This window comes from Alligator mississippiensis, chromosome 1, assembly GCF_030867095.1.
Source record: "Alligator mississippiensis isolate rAllMis1 chromosome 1, rAllMis1, whole genome shotgun sequence".
Lineage (NCBI taxonomy): Eukaryota > Metazoa > Chordata > Crocodylia > Alligatoridae > Alligator > Alligator mississippiensis.
The window spans coordinates 95,302,715-95,316,234 of record NC_081824.1 but is presented as its reverse complement, the minus strand read 5'-3'; the positions used below and the strand labels follow the sequence as shown (position 1 = coordinate 95,316,234).

General features: G+C 43.0%; 1 protein-coding gene across 1 annotated transcript in view; it reads right to left on the bottom strand.

Annotated features, from left to right (window-relative positions):
* Window positions 1–13,520, bottom strand: part of FIG4 (FIG4 phosphoinositide 5-phosphatase) — a 131,217-nt gene that overhangs the window by 104,844 nt on the left and 12,853 nt on the right. The window contains exons 2-3 of the mRNA XM_006261577.4: window positions 5,550–5,648; window positions 4,312–4,435 (exon numbers count right to left, since the gene is read on the bottom strand). Coding sequence (XP_006261639.1) covers window positions 4,312–4,435; window positions 5,550–5,648 — 223 coding nt within the window. The remainder of the gene's footprint in view (window positions 1–4,311; window positions 4,436–5,549; window positions 5,649–13,520) is intronic.

Here is a 13,520-nt window from a genome sequence, read left to right as displayed (position 1 = left end):
TAAAAGATAAGAACAAATGCTTCTGCTGTTTTTCCCTTTCACTGCAGGAGTCCGCAATGTGATTTGAAGTACAGTGATTTTTTGTTCCTTCTTCTTTATTGGCCCCCTTGGAAAAACTGCTTCCACCTCCACAGGGAAAGGCTCCCTGCCAACATTAAAAATCAAAGTCTTCCATTCAGAGCAGCTAGGCTACTGAGCTTGCGTTCTTAAATGGCAACTAAAGTTCTTCCTATATTCTTCAAGTACTGAAAATAACTGATGAGCTGAACTGTCTCTATAAATGTCCATTATCAATCTCTTCAAAATCAAATACAATTCTTGCCTATCCAGAGTTTGATCAGGAATCAAGCTTTTGGCCTCCTGGTATGGTCCCCTACATTTAAAAGGGGCTTCTGCATTTTTTTTTAAATGGCAAATGTCTTAACTTGGCTCTAGAATGAAAGGCAAACCCTATTCTACCTGCTTTGCAAAGTGATTATAGGATGGAGTAAAACTGTACTTATATGAGGTAGAAGTGGGAAAAATGCATGCCTACTCTCCTTCCCAGCTTCCAGAAAAAAAAGAAATATAGTGTCCGTTTCATTCCCAGTAGCAAGTGGAGCCTAGAGAAGGGAGTCAACCCACTCTTTTTCATTCCTCTGGAATGGGAAACTTGGGGAAAAATGTCTCTGTTGTCCAGAGGAAAGGGTCATGATTTCACTTAAGTGGTTTGGCAAGAGACATTTGGACATGGCTTTCATTCAAATTTATCTTTTAAAGTTCAAGAAGTTCAAGAAGAGTGGTTGCTCCTCAAGGGAGCGATCCTCAATGCACAAACTAAGTCTATTCCATCTCGGAGGAAAGGCAGCAAGAGGGCACAGCAGCCCCCCTGGCTCTCCAGGGACCTAGCAGACCTCCTGAGGCTAAAAAGAAAGGCCTACAAAGGATGGAGGATGGGAGTCACCTCCAAGGAGGATTATTCTGCACTGGTCCGGTCCTGTAGGGAGATTACTAGGAAAGCCAAGGCTGCAACTGAACTCCAGCTAGCTTTGAGCATCAAGGACAATAAAAAGTCCTTTTTCAGATATGTGGGGAGCCGGAGGAAAAGCAGGGGCAACGTTGGACCCCTGCTGAACCAGATGGGGCAACTGACAACTGACGCCCAGGAAAAAGCCAACCTATTAAATAGGTACTTTGCGTCGGTCTTTCATCAGCCCCATGGGCCACCCGTGCCCGCTACAGGGCCGGGAAGTCCGGGTGAGGGTGATCCCCTGCCCTCCATTAATGCTGACTTTGTGAAGGAACATCTTGAGAAGCTGGATACCTTCAAGTCAGCCGGCCCTGACAATCTTCACCCCAGGGTACTCAAGGAGCTGGCGAGCATCATAGCCCAGCCTCTAGCGCGGATCTTTGAAAACTCTTGGCGCTCTGGTGTAGTGCCCGAAGACTGGAAGAAGGCCAACGTGGTGCCTATCTTCAAGAAAGGGAGGAAAGTGGATCCGGCTAACTATAGGCCCATCAGCCTGACTTCTATCCCGGGGAAGATCTTAGAAAAGTTTATTAAGGAGGCCATCCTTAATGGACTGGCCGACGCCAACATCTTAAGGGATAGCTAGCACGGGTTTGTAGGGGGTAGGTCTTGCTTGACCAATCTCATTTCCTTCTACGACCAGGTGACCTATCACCTGGACAAGGGAGATGAGATTGATGTCATATATCTTGACTTCAAAAAAGCCTTCGATCTGGTGTCCCATGATCGTCTCTTGGAGAAACTGGCCAATTGACGCCTTGGGTCCCCCACGATCCACTGGCTGGAAAATTGGCTCCGGGGTCGGACCCAGAGGGTAGTAATTGATGGAAGTCACTCATCGTGGTGTCCTGTGACCAGTGGGGTCCCCCAGGGCTCTGTCCTTGGACCCATACTGCTCAACATCTTCATTAACGATGTGGACACTGGAGTCAGAAGCGAACTGGCCAAGTTCGCCGATGACACCAAACTTTGGGGCAAAGCATCCACGCCAGAAGACAGGCGGGTGATCCAGGCTGACCTGGACAGGCTCAGCAAGTGGGCGGATGAGAATCTGATGGTGTTCAACGCCGATAAATGCAAGGTTCTCCACCTTGGGAAGAAAAACCCGCAGCATCCTTATAGGCTCGGCAGTGCTATGTTGGTTAGCACTATGGAAGAAAGAGACTTGGGGGTCATCATTGACCACAAGATGAACATGAGCCTGCAATGCGATGCTGCCGCTAGTAAAGCGACCAAAACGCTGGCTTGCATCCATAGATGCTTCTCAAGCAAATCCCGGGACGTCATTCTCCCCCTGTACTCGGCCTTAGTGAGGCCGCAGCTGGAGTACTGTGTCCAGTTTTGGGCTCCACAATTCAAAAAGGATGTGGAGAAGCTTGAGAGAGTCCAGAGAAGAGCCACGCGCATGATCAGGGGTCAGGGAAGCAGACCCTACGATGACAGGCTGAGAGCCCTGGGGCTCTCTAGCCTGGAAAAGCACAGGCTCAGGGGTGATCTGATGGCCACCTACAAGTTTATCAGGGGTGATCACCAGTATCTAGGGGAACGTTTGTTCACCAGAGCGCCCCAAGGGATGACGAGGACGAATGGTCACAAACTACTACAAGATCGTTTCAGGCTGGACATAAGGAAGAATTTCTTTACTGTCCGAGCCCCCAAGGTCTGGAACAGCCTGCCGCCGGAGGTTGTTCAAGCGCCTTCATTGAACACCTTCAAGATGAAACTGGATGCTTATCTTGCTGGGATCCTATGACCCCAGCTGACGTCCTGCCCTTTGGGCGGGGGGCTGGACTTGATGATCTTCCGAGGTCCCTTTCAGCCCTAATGTCTATGAAAATCTATGAAAGAGCACATATTATGGCATCTTCAAAGATTAATGTTATTTTCAGATCTCCTCCAGCATGCATTTACAGGGCAGCAGAAAAGTGTATGTCAAAGACTTGAATACCTAAATATTTCTTGAGCACACATTTCCCAATACATAAACCTCCCTCTCTCAGTAGTACATAAGTTAGATAACTACCATATCCAGATTACATCAGATAGGGTAAATATATATGGAACATAAACTTTATGTTGTAGGGCATAAGAGAACCAATAATTGCAGATGGTTAGAGAGAAGCTACCTTTTACAAGCATTTTTCAGAGGTATCTAGAAATAGCACAAAAGACTGATGAACTGCTAGTTTGATTAGGTAAGGTTACTGCAATTTTCCTGTCATTAAAAAGGTTCATTTTCATAGATGACCATAACATACTACAAGATTTTCAGTGAACAAGGTCTAATTAAACAGGCTGCCACTTACTTCATATATAGATAAAATGAATGTTGAATGAGATTCCTGAGTTTCGGGGTACTCTGAAAAGTATTCATCTCTCTCTTATGAAGAGGATACTTTGCTCAAATTAATTTAACATTTCCCAATTTAAGTTGCACATTTTTATTAACATGTAGGTATTAATAAAATGACCAAAACTAAAGAAAGCAAATAGGAAAACCAACTCCAATAAGCATGCAATGACCCATTTGCAGGAATGCAACATTTTCTCATATGCCTCAGTTTTTTGTATTTACTTTCAAAGTAGCCCAATCTCTACATTCTCTAGAGCTTTAGATTCAGACACTGGGTAGCATATTAATGTAAATTAGGTTTAATCAGTCTGGATGGGCTGCCACCTTTTCCAATATTCTTTCAAGAGGTATCAACTAAGGAAACATTAGAAAGTGAGCTCAGGTGCTTCAGGAGAAGTAGGATAGGAAACAGGTCAAAAGATGAAACTGCAACATGCCCCAAAACCTACTTGGCTCCAGAATCAGGCAAATTCCTATGTTCTACCCCAGGGGCGGGCAATTATTTAAGGCGGAGGGCCGCTTACTGAGTTTTGGCAAGCCATTGAGGGCCGCATAACAGGCAGCCAGGGGCAGATAAATATTAATTTTCTAAATTTTTTAGGGGCCCTGTGAGCTGGATAGAGTAGCCTGGCGGGCCACATTTTGCTCACATCTGTTCTAGCTGCTTTGCCGACTCAGAAAATTCCTGCATGACTTGTGTACTATTAATTTCCAGTGGTGATACTGATGACAGCAGAAGATGCCCAGGATTGACATTTTAAAATTCACTTTCATTTTGCTGGCTGATATCTGTACAAGTGTGATATACAACATCTACAGAACACAGCAGAAAGTGCAAAAATACTTTGTTAATATTTGTTAACATAATATCTGTACAATGTGACAATTGCTGCTGCTATGCCTGCCTCTACTTTCTTAAAAATAAAAAGGAAAGGAAAGAGACCATTACCTACTATACCAAAAGCAGAGACAGCTCGAGATAACCCAGAGGAGCCCTTCTGTCCAATCTTTGTTCTGTTCCCCAGGTCTAAGCGGCCAAGAAGTTCCCTCACCTCTTGTTGTGTATATACATGCTTAAAAAAGAAATACATAATTAGCACACCCCGTTAATTGTCAGTACTGTTTAACAGCACACAAAGGTAAAATTTACTTGTTTAATGGCACTTTTTAGAGTAGAATTACAATTAAAGAAGGCATCATGGCTTTCATATTTTGGGAACTGATCTTCATTGTTAGATTCAGCCCAAGAACAGCCCTATGAAACAGCCAAGGACATAAGCTGATGCAGTGTTTGTCTTAGACAAATTATTTACAAATTTAGAATCTGCCCTTTCAACATATAGCTTTTTTTAAATTACAAACCTTTGCATCATAGCTATAGAAAATAATTAGTTGTTCACATTTTCCCCATACTAATTTATCTCTCCTTATCACTCTCAAATGTTTTCAACACTACTCTCTATCCATCTGAGTGGTGGATTTCAGGGTTTTTTAAAGGGAATGGGAAAAAAAACTTGTCCTAATCCACCACATGGCAACTTGGTGCTTTCTGTACTTTCAACTGCTGTCTCTATTTCTTAGGCCCTAGTACTACCAAAAGATCCTTTTACCTATGCAGATTTCTACTGAGTAGAATGGTACTTGGAATAGGCTGATGCCTTTACAGGACTGAAGATTCATGCCCTTTTACTGAAAAAGATATATGCTTGCACATTATGCACATGCATTTCCCATTTAGCATGAATACTCCCTCTGAAGTAAGTCGAGTTAAATATGACTAAGGCTTGGAACCATGAAGTCTCAGAGAGGTACAAGGTGTTACTCTGTTTTGTACAGCTTTGGACTCATTGCCCATGTTGACCTTCCTTCAGATCTATACTGATTTCAAACAAAAGCTATCCAAATATTTTATTAAGAAGTAGCTGAGGGAGTTATTTTTATTTAGGAATGATATAATTGTACATAAAACAAAAACAAATAACTATTGCTTGAGTGGGAGGAGTTCATGACTAACAAGTGAATGACAAGAAAAAATAATAAAGAAGTTAACCCAATGCAATAGAAAATTTTGGAGACTTGAAATTACGTTAAGAAACCAATCACACACATGAAATTCAAAGCAGTTTGACATACTTAACATTCTTCATATGTAAGTTTTCCAGTTGTCCTAAATAAAGAAGCTCTTACCTTATCATCAATCACAACTAAATCCTTTGGTTCAGTGCGATCAATTTTCAAAACACGATATTTGGTTTCTGCAGGATTGCTGCCAACAAGGAAATACCGCTAGTTTAAAAAAAAAAGAAAAAAAAGAAAAAGCTTTTATAAAAAGATGAGGATATTAACAGTAATCATAGCATTTATACAGCCTTAGAATAAATCCATCTTAATTAACGTTACCTAAAGTTAAACAAAAATAATATTGTGAATGCTACTGGTTTTAGTCATCATCATTTTATGTACTTTTTGTATATACTACATGAAGATCCTAATCAACTCCTAATGCTTAAAATGCCTCTCTTCTCTCCAATGCACATCACTGAAGAAAGAAACCAACCGAGATTTGTAGAAAGTCAGTCAGCTGCTATGTGGAGAAGGAAAGCTGCAACTTGGAATCACAGAGTGGTAGAAAAAGTAGGTCTGGAAGGGACCTCTGGCGGTCACCTAGTCCAAACCTCTGCCTGAGACAGGATCCTCCTTAAATCATCCTAAGCAAATCCTTGTCTAACCTATTACTAAAATTAAAGGCGACTATCACAGCCACAGTACACAGCACCCCAATCTGCCACATGTTAAGCAGGGAGCCGATGTCCTGCTCTTACAAGGGTTGTTAAAATATGCTCAAGAGATCCAAGGAAGAGTCATGCCCCCTGCTCCAGAGGAAAGCAGAAACCCCTGCAATCCGTACCAATCTGACCATAAGGTAAAAGTATTTTCTGATGTGAATTGTAGTGATTGATCTGACTTTGAGCAGAGGCAAGATCCTCTAACCAGGAACCTCTAGACTTTAAACCCAGCAGAAGCAATGGCACACTCTAGTAAAAAAACCCTACTTTGGCTGTAGCCATGACCCAATGCTTCTGAGAAAAGGTGAAAAAAAAAAAATCTTCCTGATGTATAGTTACAGGAGGGAGAAAAAAATTCTTTCCCAGCCCCATGGGACAACCCACAAGGCCAAGAATCATGGGAAATACCCATAGCATACCATAGGCATAGGCCATAGGCCTATACCATAGGCATAGCTGCTCCTAGATCAGGGGTGGGCAAAATATGGCCCGTGGGCCACATCTGGCCTGCCAAGTACTTTCATGCAACCTGCAGAACCCCCCCAACAAATTGTGCCCCACCCACACGGGTGGGAGTGAGGCTCCCATGTGTGTACACAGCCTCAGAAACGTACCCTATTGCCTGGCTCCCACCCTTGGGAGCCTGGCCCCCACCCTTGGGAGCCTGGCCAGCCAGTGGGCAGCCAGTGGGAAGCCTGGCCAGCCAGTGGGCAGCTTCCATGCAGGGGTGCTGCTGCTGCAGCCCCCAGGACCTGCTCACTTCCCTGGTCTCCTACTGGCTCCGGGAGGGAGGGAGCCTGGACCGTGGGGCTGGGGCTGGTGGGGCGGGTGGGGGCAGCACAGCCGCTGCACGGCTGCCTATATTGCCAGTGCTCCCTGACACTCACGCAGCTCCTGCACTCACACAGAAGGGAGGGAAGCCCCACGTGTTGGAGCCAGGCGTCTTCCCTGCTGAGGCTGTGCAACACCAGAGAGAAACTTCAAGCTCTGAAGCTAGCTGCCTTCCCTGCCTGGGGCTTCCCTCCCCTGCAACGCAGAGCCAAGCAATAACAAGCAGCTCTGAGTGTTGAGGAAACCTTGGTCAGACCCTTCATCAGCCTAATAACAGCCAGTTTTGAAAATCTGTATGCCCTTTACAGGAGCTAAGGAAAAACAAGCACAAAGTCAGAAAGGAAACAGTAATGATAAAAAATACTCTATATTTAACAATATATATGTTAAATTAACACATTTAACAGCATGCTGTGCTTAAAGGTCTGCTGGGTTTCTCTTTAAAAAATAACAAAATAAACTAACACACAAAGTTACATTTGTCATGATCTGAACAAAGACCTCCATCAATATTTCCCATTTTAATTCAAGTTCAAATTCAAATTCCTTAAAAGTTTTTCAACGGTGCTAGTAATTAAAAACCTGCATCTTGTGATGCATCTTGTGATATTTTGCGTTACTTTTGATGGGAATGTGAAAAGAAAAAGTGTACACATTGCACTGTACTCATTACATAATGAAAGGCCAAACAAGAAACTGAAATGGAATTACTTTTTACATTTAAGGTAAATTAATAAACCACGGCAGACTGCAGAGCTGTCTTGCTGTAGACAACTCTTATTTTACTAATAATTTGCAACAGGGTATAGCCATTAATGCCTAGCCTGGTAGGAAAACACGATGAAGTCATACTGCTATAGTCAATCTACTCTTAGCTTGAAGTGTTACATGGATTTAAGGTGTGGGAAGGGAAATCAATTATAAAATGTACAGCTGAAATTAAGGGAAGTCTTTAAAACAAGTGGTATTTTAATCTCTTCTTAATCATTACCTTCCCCTGCCCAAGATATAAATAGCATTCACCTCCTGGTTCTTAAAAGCAATGTGAGACAGTAAATATCCATGTGGTGCTTTATAAACACCACTGCTCTCTGGTTCACCAAGATGTCAACCTCTTTCTTCATTTTACATTCCTTCAAGCATTTGCTTCCTCCTTTGGCCTCAAGTATATTAATTTGATCCATCTATATTTTCTTGTTTTTCATACAGTAAAAAACACCCAAACACCACAGAACCACAATTCTGTGATCACACTGCAGTAAACCTTATATAAGCCTTAACCTTTGCTCCCTTAATGAACATCAAACTTGCTTGCAAAGTACTGTGCCTCTCCACTGTAGCTTTATGTTTATTTAGCATATAACTAGTGGTATATACTATCACAGTGGAACCCAATCTCTTTGGCAGATGTGCCACAAGCTAAGCCCCACACCCTACCCATGTACCACTCCGATCGCCTTCCCCTCCAATCTGCAGCTCTTTCTGCTCCCTTCCTGATCTGACATATGCTACAGAGGCTGCCCATGCCACTTGTGACGTGCATGCCACAGCTTGGCCACCCTTCTGCCAGCAAACAGCCTATATAATACTATAGTCTAAGTTATCAAATACACATGTTTTAATAAAAACACAAAGAGTTGTCCATTAAAGAATCTGGGCATCCTAACATTGACACTACCAATGTAGAACGAAAAGCAGCAAACACACAAGATGATATCATACAGGAAACTAAGTTCATTTAAGACATTGCTCATACAAAAAAAAGTTTCTTTCTAAACTATCAAAAGAAAAAGATTCATTTCACATAACAAGCACCTTTGTATGTAATCTAAAATACAGCACTTGATAGCACACAAAGTAAAGAGCGTGGAAAAATCTACCTTACTATTCACATATAAAAGGGGGAGGAATGAGTTAAGCACTGAACAACAAATATGCAGAAGCAAGATACAACCATAGGAAATTTAGGATTTAGCCTTGAAAACCTGATGTCTAAATACAATACTACTCCAAACGTAGTATTTTCAGGGTATCCTCCTGGAGCATATCTCAAGAGACAACACAGGCTGATTGTTCACCCTGGCCTAGTACTGAATGGATAAGCCAAAAGTAGGTCCCTAGTCATTCTGTGCTCTTGCAGTGGTCTGCACTTTTCAAGGCAAACCCTGTCCAGAAAAAAAAATGCTAAATCAATGCAGCATTTTCAAGTTCTTACACACACATTTGGATAATGAAAAGAAGTTGTTTCAAGGTCTTCATGCATGACTTTTTCCCCCCCAAATAACTTGAATAATTCAAGCTGTTTAAATCCTTGACCCAAAACTGAGATGAAAATGTTGAACACCAGATTCTTCCAAAACAGAATTTTTAAAAAATATTTTCTAAAACTAGAACCAGACAAAAGAGGCTTGCAAAGTTTACCAATGCCAATCATAACCAGAGGTCAGTATGGGAAAAAATGAGATATTTTCCATGAGGAAAATTAAGGATTAATCCCCTGGCCTTGCACTTTGAGAGAAAACAAGAGACAAACCCTGTCTCAAAGAATACGGTTGGGAAAAGGTGTGTTCACTGTTCTTACTGAACCTTGTCTGATATAAGGATCAACTGGTTGGACTTATTCATTTGGTCTGTGAAAGATGACTGCATGTATTAGAGGAATTTTCATCTGGAATCAAGAGGGAAGTGAACATCCCTCAGAACTGGATTTGAGCTAAAGGTTACTGTACTAACTTTGAACCAACATCTTCCGAACAAGAAACCTCAAGTCATGTTTCCAACTAAGCGGGCTGATTTTCAGACATCCTAAACATCACACAGTTCCCAGCATTCATTACTTTTGCACAGTCCTTTGTCATTTCTTGGCATTCTAGTGTTTAAGCCGACACAGGCATCTGCTTAAACCATTTGTAAAGCAAACAATGTTAACACAACACAAAATAATTCTTTATCCATAGGTGTTCCTTCAGATGAATAATTCAAATGGAATAAATATGTGGCGGTACTAATTGTGCTCAGGGGATGACACACTGCAGGACTAGAACCACAGCAGTGACAGATGCTATAACTCAATTTGTTACCACACTACCAGGAAAGAGCGAGAAAAGAAAAGAAATACAAGCAACACAACAGTGAGCGTGTATTATATAAGTTAAAAAACTCCCCCCACCAAAAAAGCTTGGAGAGAGAGAAATCTTAAGTATAACAGAGCAGTTGTTGACACCTACATAGTACTGAAATGCTGCCTAATGCTGTTTTTAAAAAAAATAAATAAAGTCGTTGAAAGTCTCCACTTTTTAGAAAAAAATTCCTATGACTGGATCCAACAGGTCAGCTTATAAAAACACCCTGAATAAATTCTAGCCATCACTAATGCTTATCTTAAAAGCTTGCCAGCACTGGTCCTATGCAAACTGAAGTCACTAGGAAATGATTTTTGTCCTGCTTCCGCAGGAAGTAAATGTTTCATAAGAAAAGCTCCTTCATACAGCTGTTGTAGAAATTAGTTGCACTGTTTCAACAAAAAGGAAAGATTGTAATGAATAACCAAAAGAAATAAGAATCTATAGAAATTCACTGAAATTTGCTTGCAGAATGTGCAAAGGGAGACTCCTTTTCTCTGTTCATTACATCACTGAATTAGGTTTGTAGAGGCCTAAAACAGTTTTTATTGACAGCAGTCTTTTTCAAAAAGTGCAAAATTGAGATGGTCTATTTATTACCATAACAAAGGACAAGCAGGAACAGTGCAAATTTCCCAATACTCCTCTGCTATATTCTTTAACCATGACATAGAGGGAAGGTGGAAGATGTGGGGGAGGAGGGGCAGAAGTCATATCTTAGTGTGTTGGGAGTACAGTTTCCCCATCTTCTCAATCTTTGGCTCTAGCTGAAGTTTAAGAAGGGTGCCATACTATGAACTAGAAAGCAGTTTTGCAGCACAGACACCTGCTCACTGGGATCTACCTATCTTTTGTATATAAGCTACCAAACAGCTGTAAAATAAAAGCAACCTTTGGGCATCTCCAGTCTGTACTGGATATGAATCAGGGCACTATATTATCCCTTAATTAGATAATGACCAACCCCATGATTCTATTACACCTATAGAAATAATTTTAAGAAGGAAGCCAGGCAAATTCAGAAACTCATAATTTGGCATTGCTCTTTGATGATGGCAGGTAGATAAATAGTTTAGCGATCAATCTACAAACTCAGTCCACAGAAAGATGTTTCTTCTTGGAAAATTAGTTCCTTGAACTGCTGGCACAGAACTAGGATTTACTTCTTTGAACTAGAGGTGTGCCAATATATTGGTTGCCTATCGGATTGGCACTGATAAAAAGGGAAATGACATCATTGGCCATCAGCTTTTTTTGGCCCCTGTAGCCAATAATGTTTTCCAATAATTATGCCTTCTAGCTGGGTCCCCAGATACCTGGTCTCCCTCTTGCCCGTGGAGCTGGGCCCCAAGACACCTGGACTCCCTCCCACAAGCTGGGCTGACCCCAGATGCACCCGCATCCCCTCACCAGCAGGCAAAGCTGGGCTGGAGCAGAGAGGAGCAGAGCAGCTGCCACAGCTGGTGCAGTGCAGACTCCGGGCTGGGGCCAGGGAGATTCTTGAAAAGATGTGACTAGGGCAGGGAAGTGTGGGCAGAGCTGCCTGGCATGACTCAATCTGCAGTGCCCAGGGGTCCACGCCCCAGAGGCTGGGGATAGAGCCTGACAGGGGCCATGACAGCCACTTCTTCCCCTCCCCAACTGTATACAGCAGCGTCCTTCCTCCAGCCCAGCCAGGTCCTGCTCTTCCCAGGGGTGGGTCCATTCAGTCTTTCCCATGGGGTATGGGGGCTTGCACCAGGAGGGGGAAAAGCCCTTCCCCAGCTGGAGTCTAGCACCCAGGACCTGGGGGCCAGCTGCAGTGAAAGTGGCCCGGTTTCTCCGGGCTTAGAATGGTCCCATGGCCCTGCCCTGGGCAGAGGGAGGAGAGCACGGAGCCTAGCCTAGAGACCACCCAGTACTGGGCAGTCAGGAAGGCTCACACCTTCCCCCTCAGCCCTGCTGGGCAAGCTCAGGCAGCTGCACCCAGGCTGGGGTTCAAGGGCAGCTGAAGGTCTCCACACAGCCAGTTGCAGGCACTGCTAGTTTAGCCCCACCTGCTGCAACTGGTACAGGCACTTTTACACATGCTCGGGGTGGGGGAGGCAGCCCTTTAATTGGAGTGGCTTCAAGAGCCACTCTAATTAAAAAGTGTTGCCGCAACTCCTGTATCAATGTCTCCGTGTTTAGAAATGGTGGTGGGAGCACTTGATCTAAAGCTTGTGTATATACATGTAAAATAAACAAACAAAAAGGCTTGTGTGTGTCAGTAATTTAAAATGCCTTGCATTATTACTAAATATTGGTTATCGGATTGTCATCCATCAATATGGTTGGTTAATAATCTACTATCGGTATCAGGCAAGAAAAATCTTTCATTGGTGCACCCCTGCTTTGAACGATCTACTGAAATATAAAAAACTCGTATCGGGGGTTATGTATTAAGCTGGTTTTTGTTACACAGCTGTTTAGGCACCTGTAGGAAGGAAAGGGTTTGTTATACCCACTAGGAATATTAAGAGAGAAGCTGCAGATTAACAGGAAATAAATCTGCAGGAAGTAATCTTGCCTATCCAATAACCCTAAAAAAAATATCAGTGAATAAATGCAAGTGATTTGTCCTTGCTTCAATGCCAAAGAAGAGGTAAGGTTTCATTCTGAAATAATCTGCATCAGAAAGTATAATCAAACACCAAAAACTGAAGGCTCTTGTAGTCCCATACAAATGGACAACACTGCTAATTTTAAAGCTGCAGATAATGTACAGAGAAAGTTAAAGTGATGTAAAACATCAGCAATTTTGTGGCAGTACCATACCCACAGAAGTTTGATGCATCCAAACACACAAGCACCAAGAGAGGCACACAGTGATTTCCACTGTTAGGTCTCCTATTGAACTGAACCAGTGACGGAGAACTTGCTGTGCTGCTTGTTGCAACACCTCAGGAAGAAAACTGATCATAGGCCCAGAGGACAGAATAGCTTCAACACACCATAGGAGACCTCTCTGCTTTAAACAGGCTGAACACAAACCTATATGGTGGCACAAGAGTCATTGCTGCCCACTGTTACGTCACTATCCTTCTCTCTAGTCAACCATAAAGTTATTCATGGAAAAGGCTGATCTATTTGCTGCTCTATCTGCTCAATTTGATGATTGTTTTGATACAATGTAAAGGGGTGTGGGGGCAGGGGCCGCCCTGGGAAGCACTGGGAACAGATGCTCCTGGAGGAGGGCCCAGGGACCCCAGCACCACAGAAAACTTACTCAGAAGGCAGGCCGGGACAGGAAGGGAGCCACGTGAGCCGGCGCTGTGCCAGCAATTCAAGTGGCTGTCAATCAAGCTGGGCGGTGGCTGGCTGATAATGTCAGCTATGACAACTGCCGTGGGAGATTTAAAAACCCCAGCAGAAGCCAGATGCAGGGGTGGAAGGCAGGA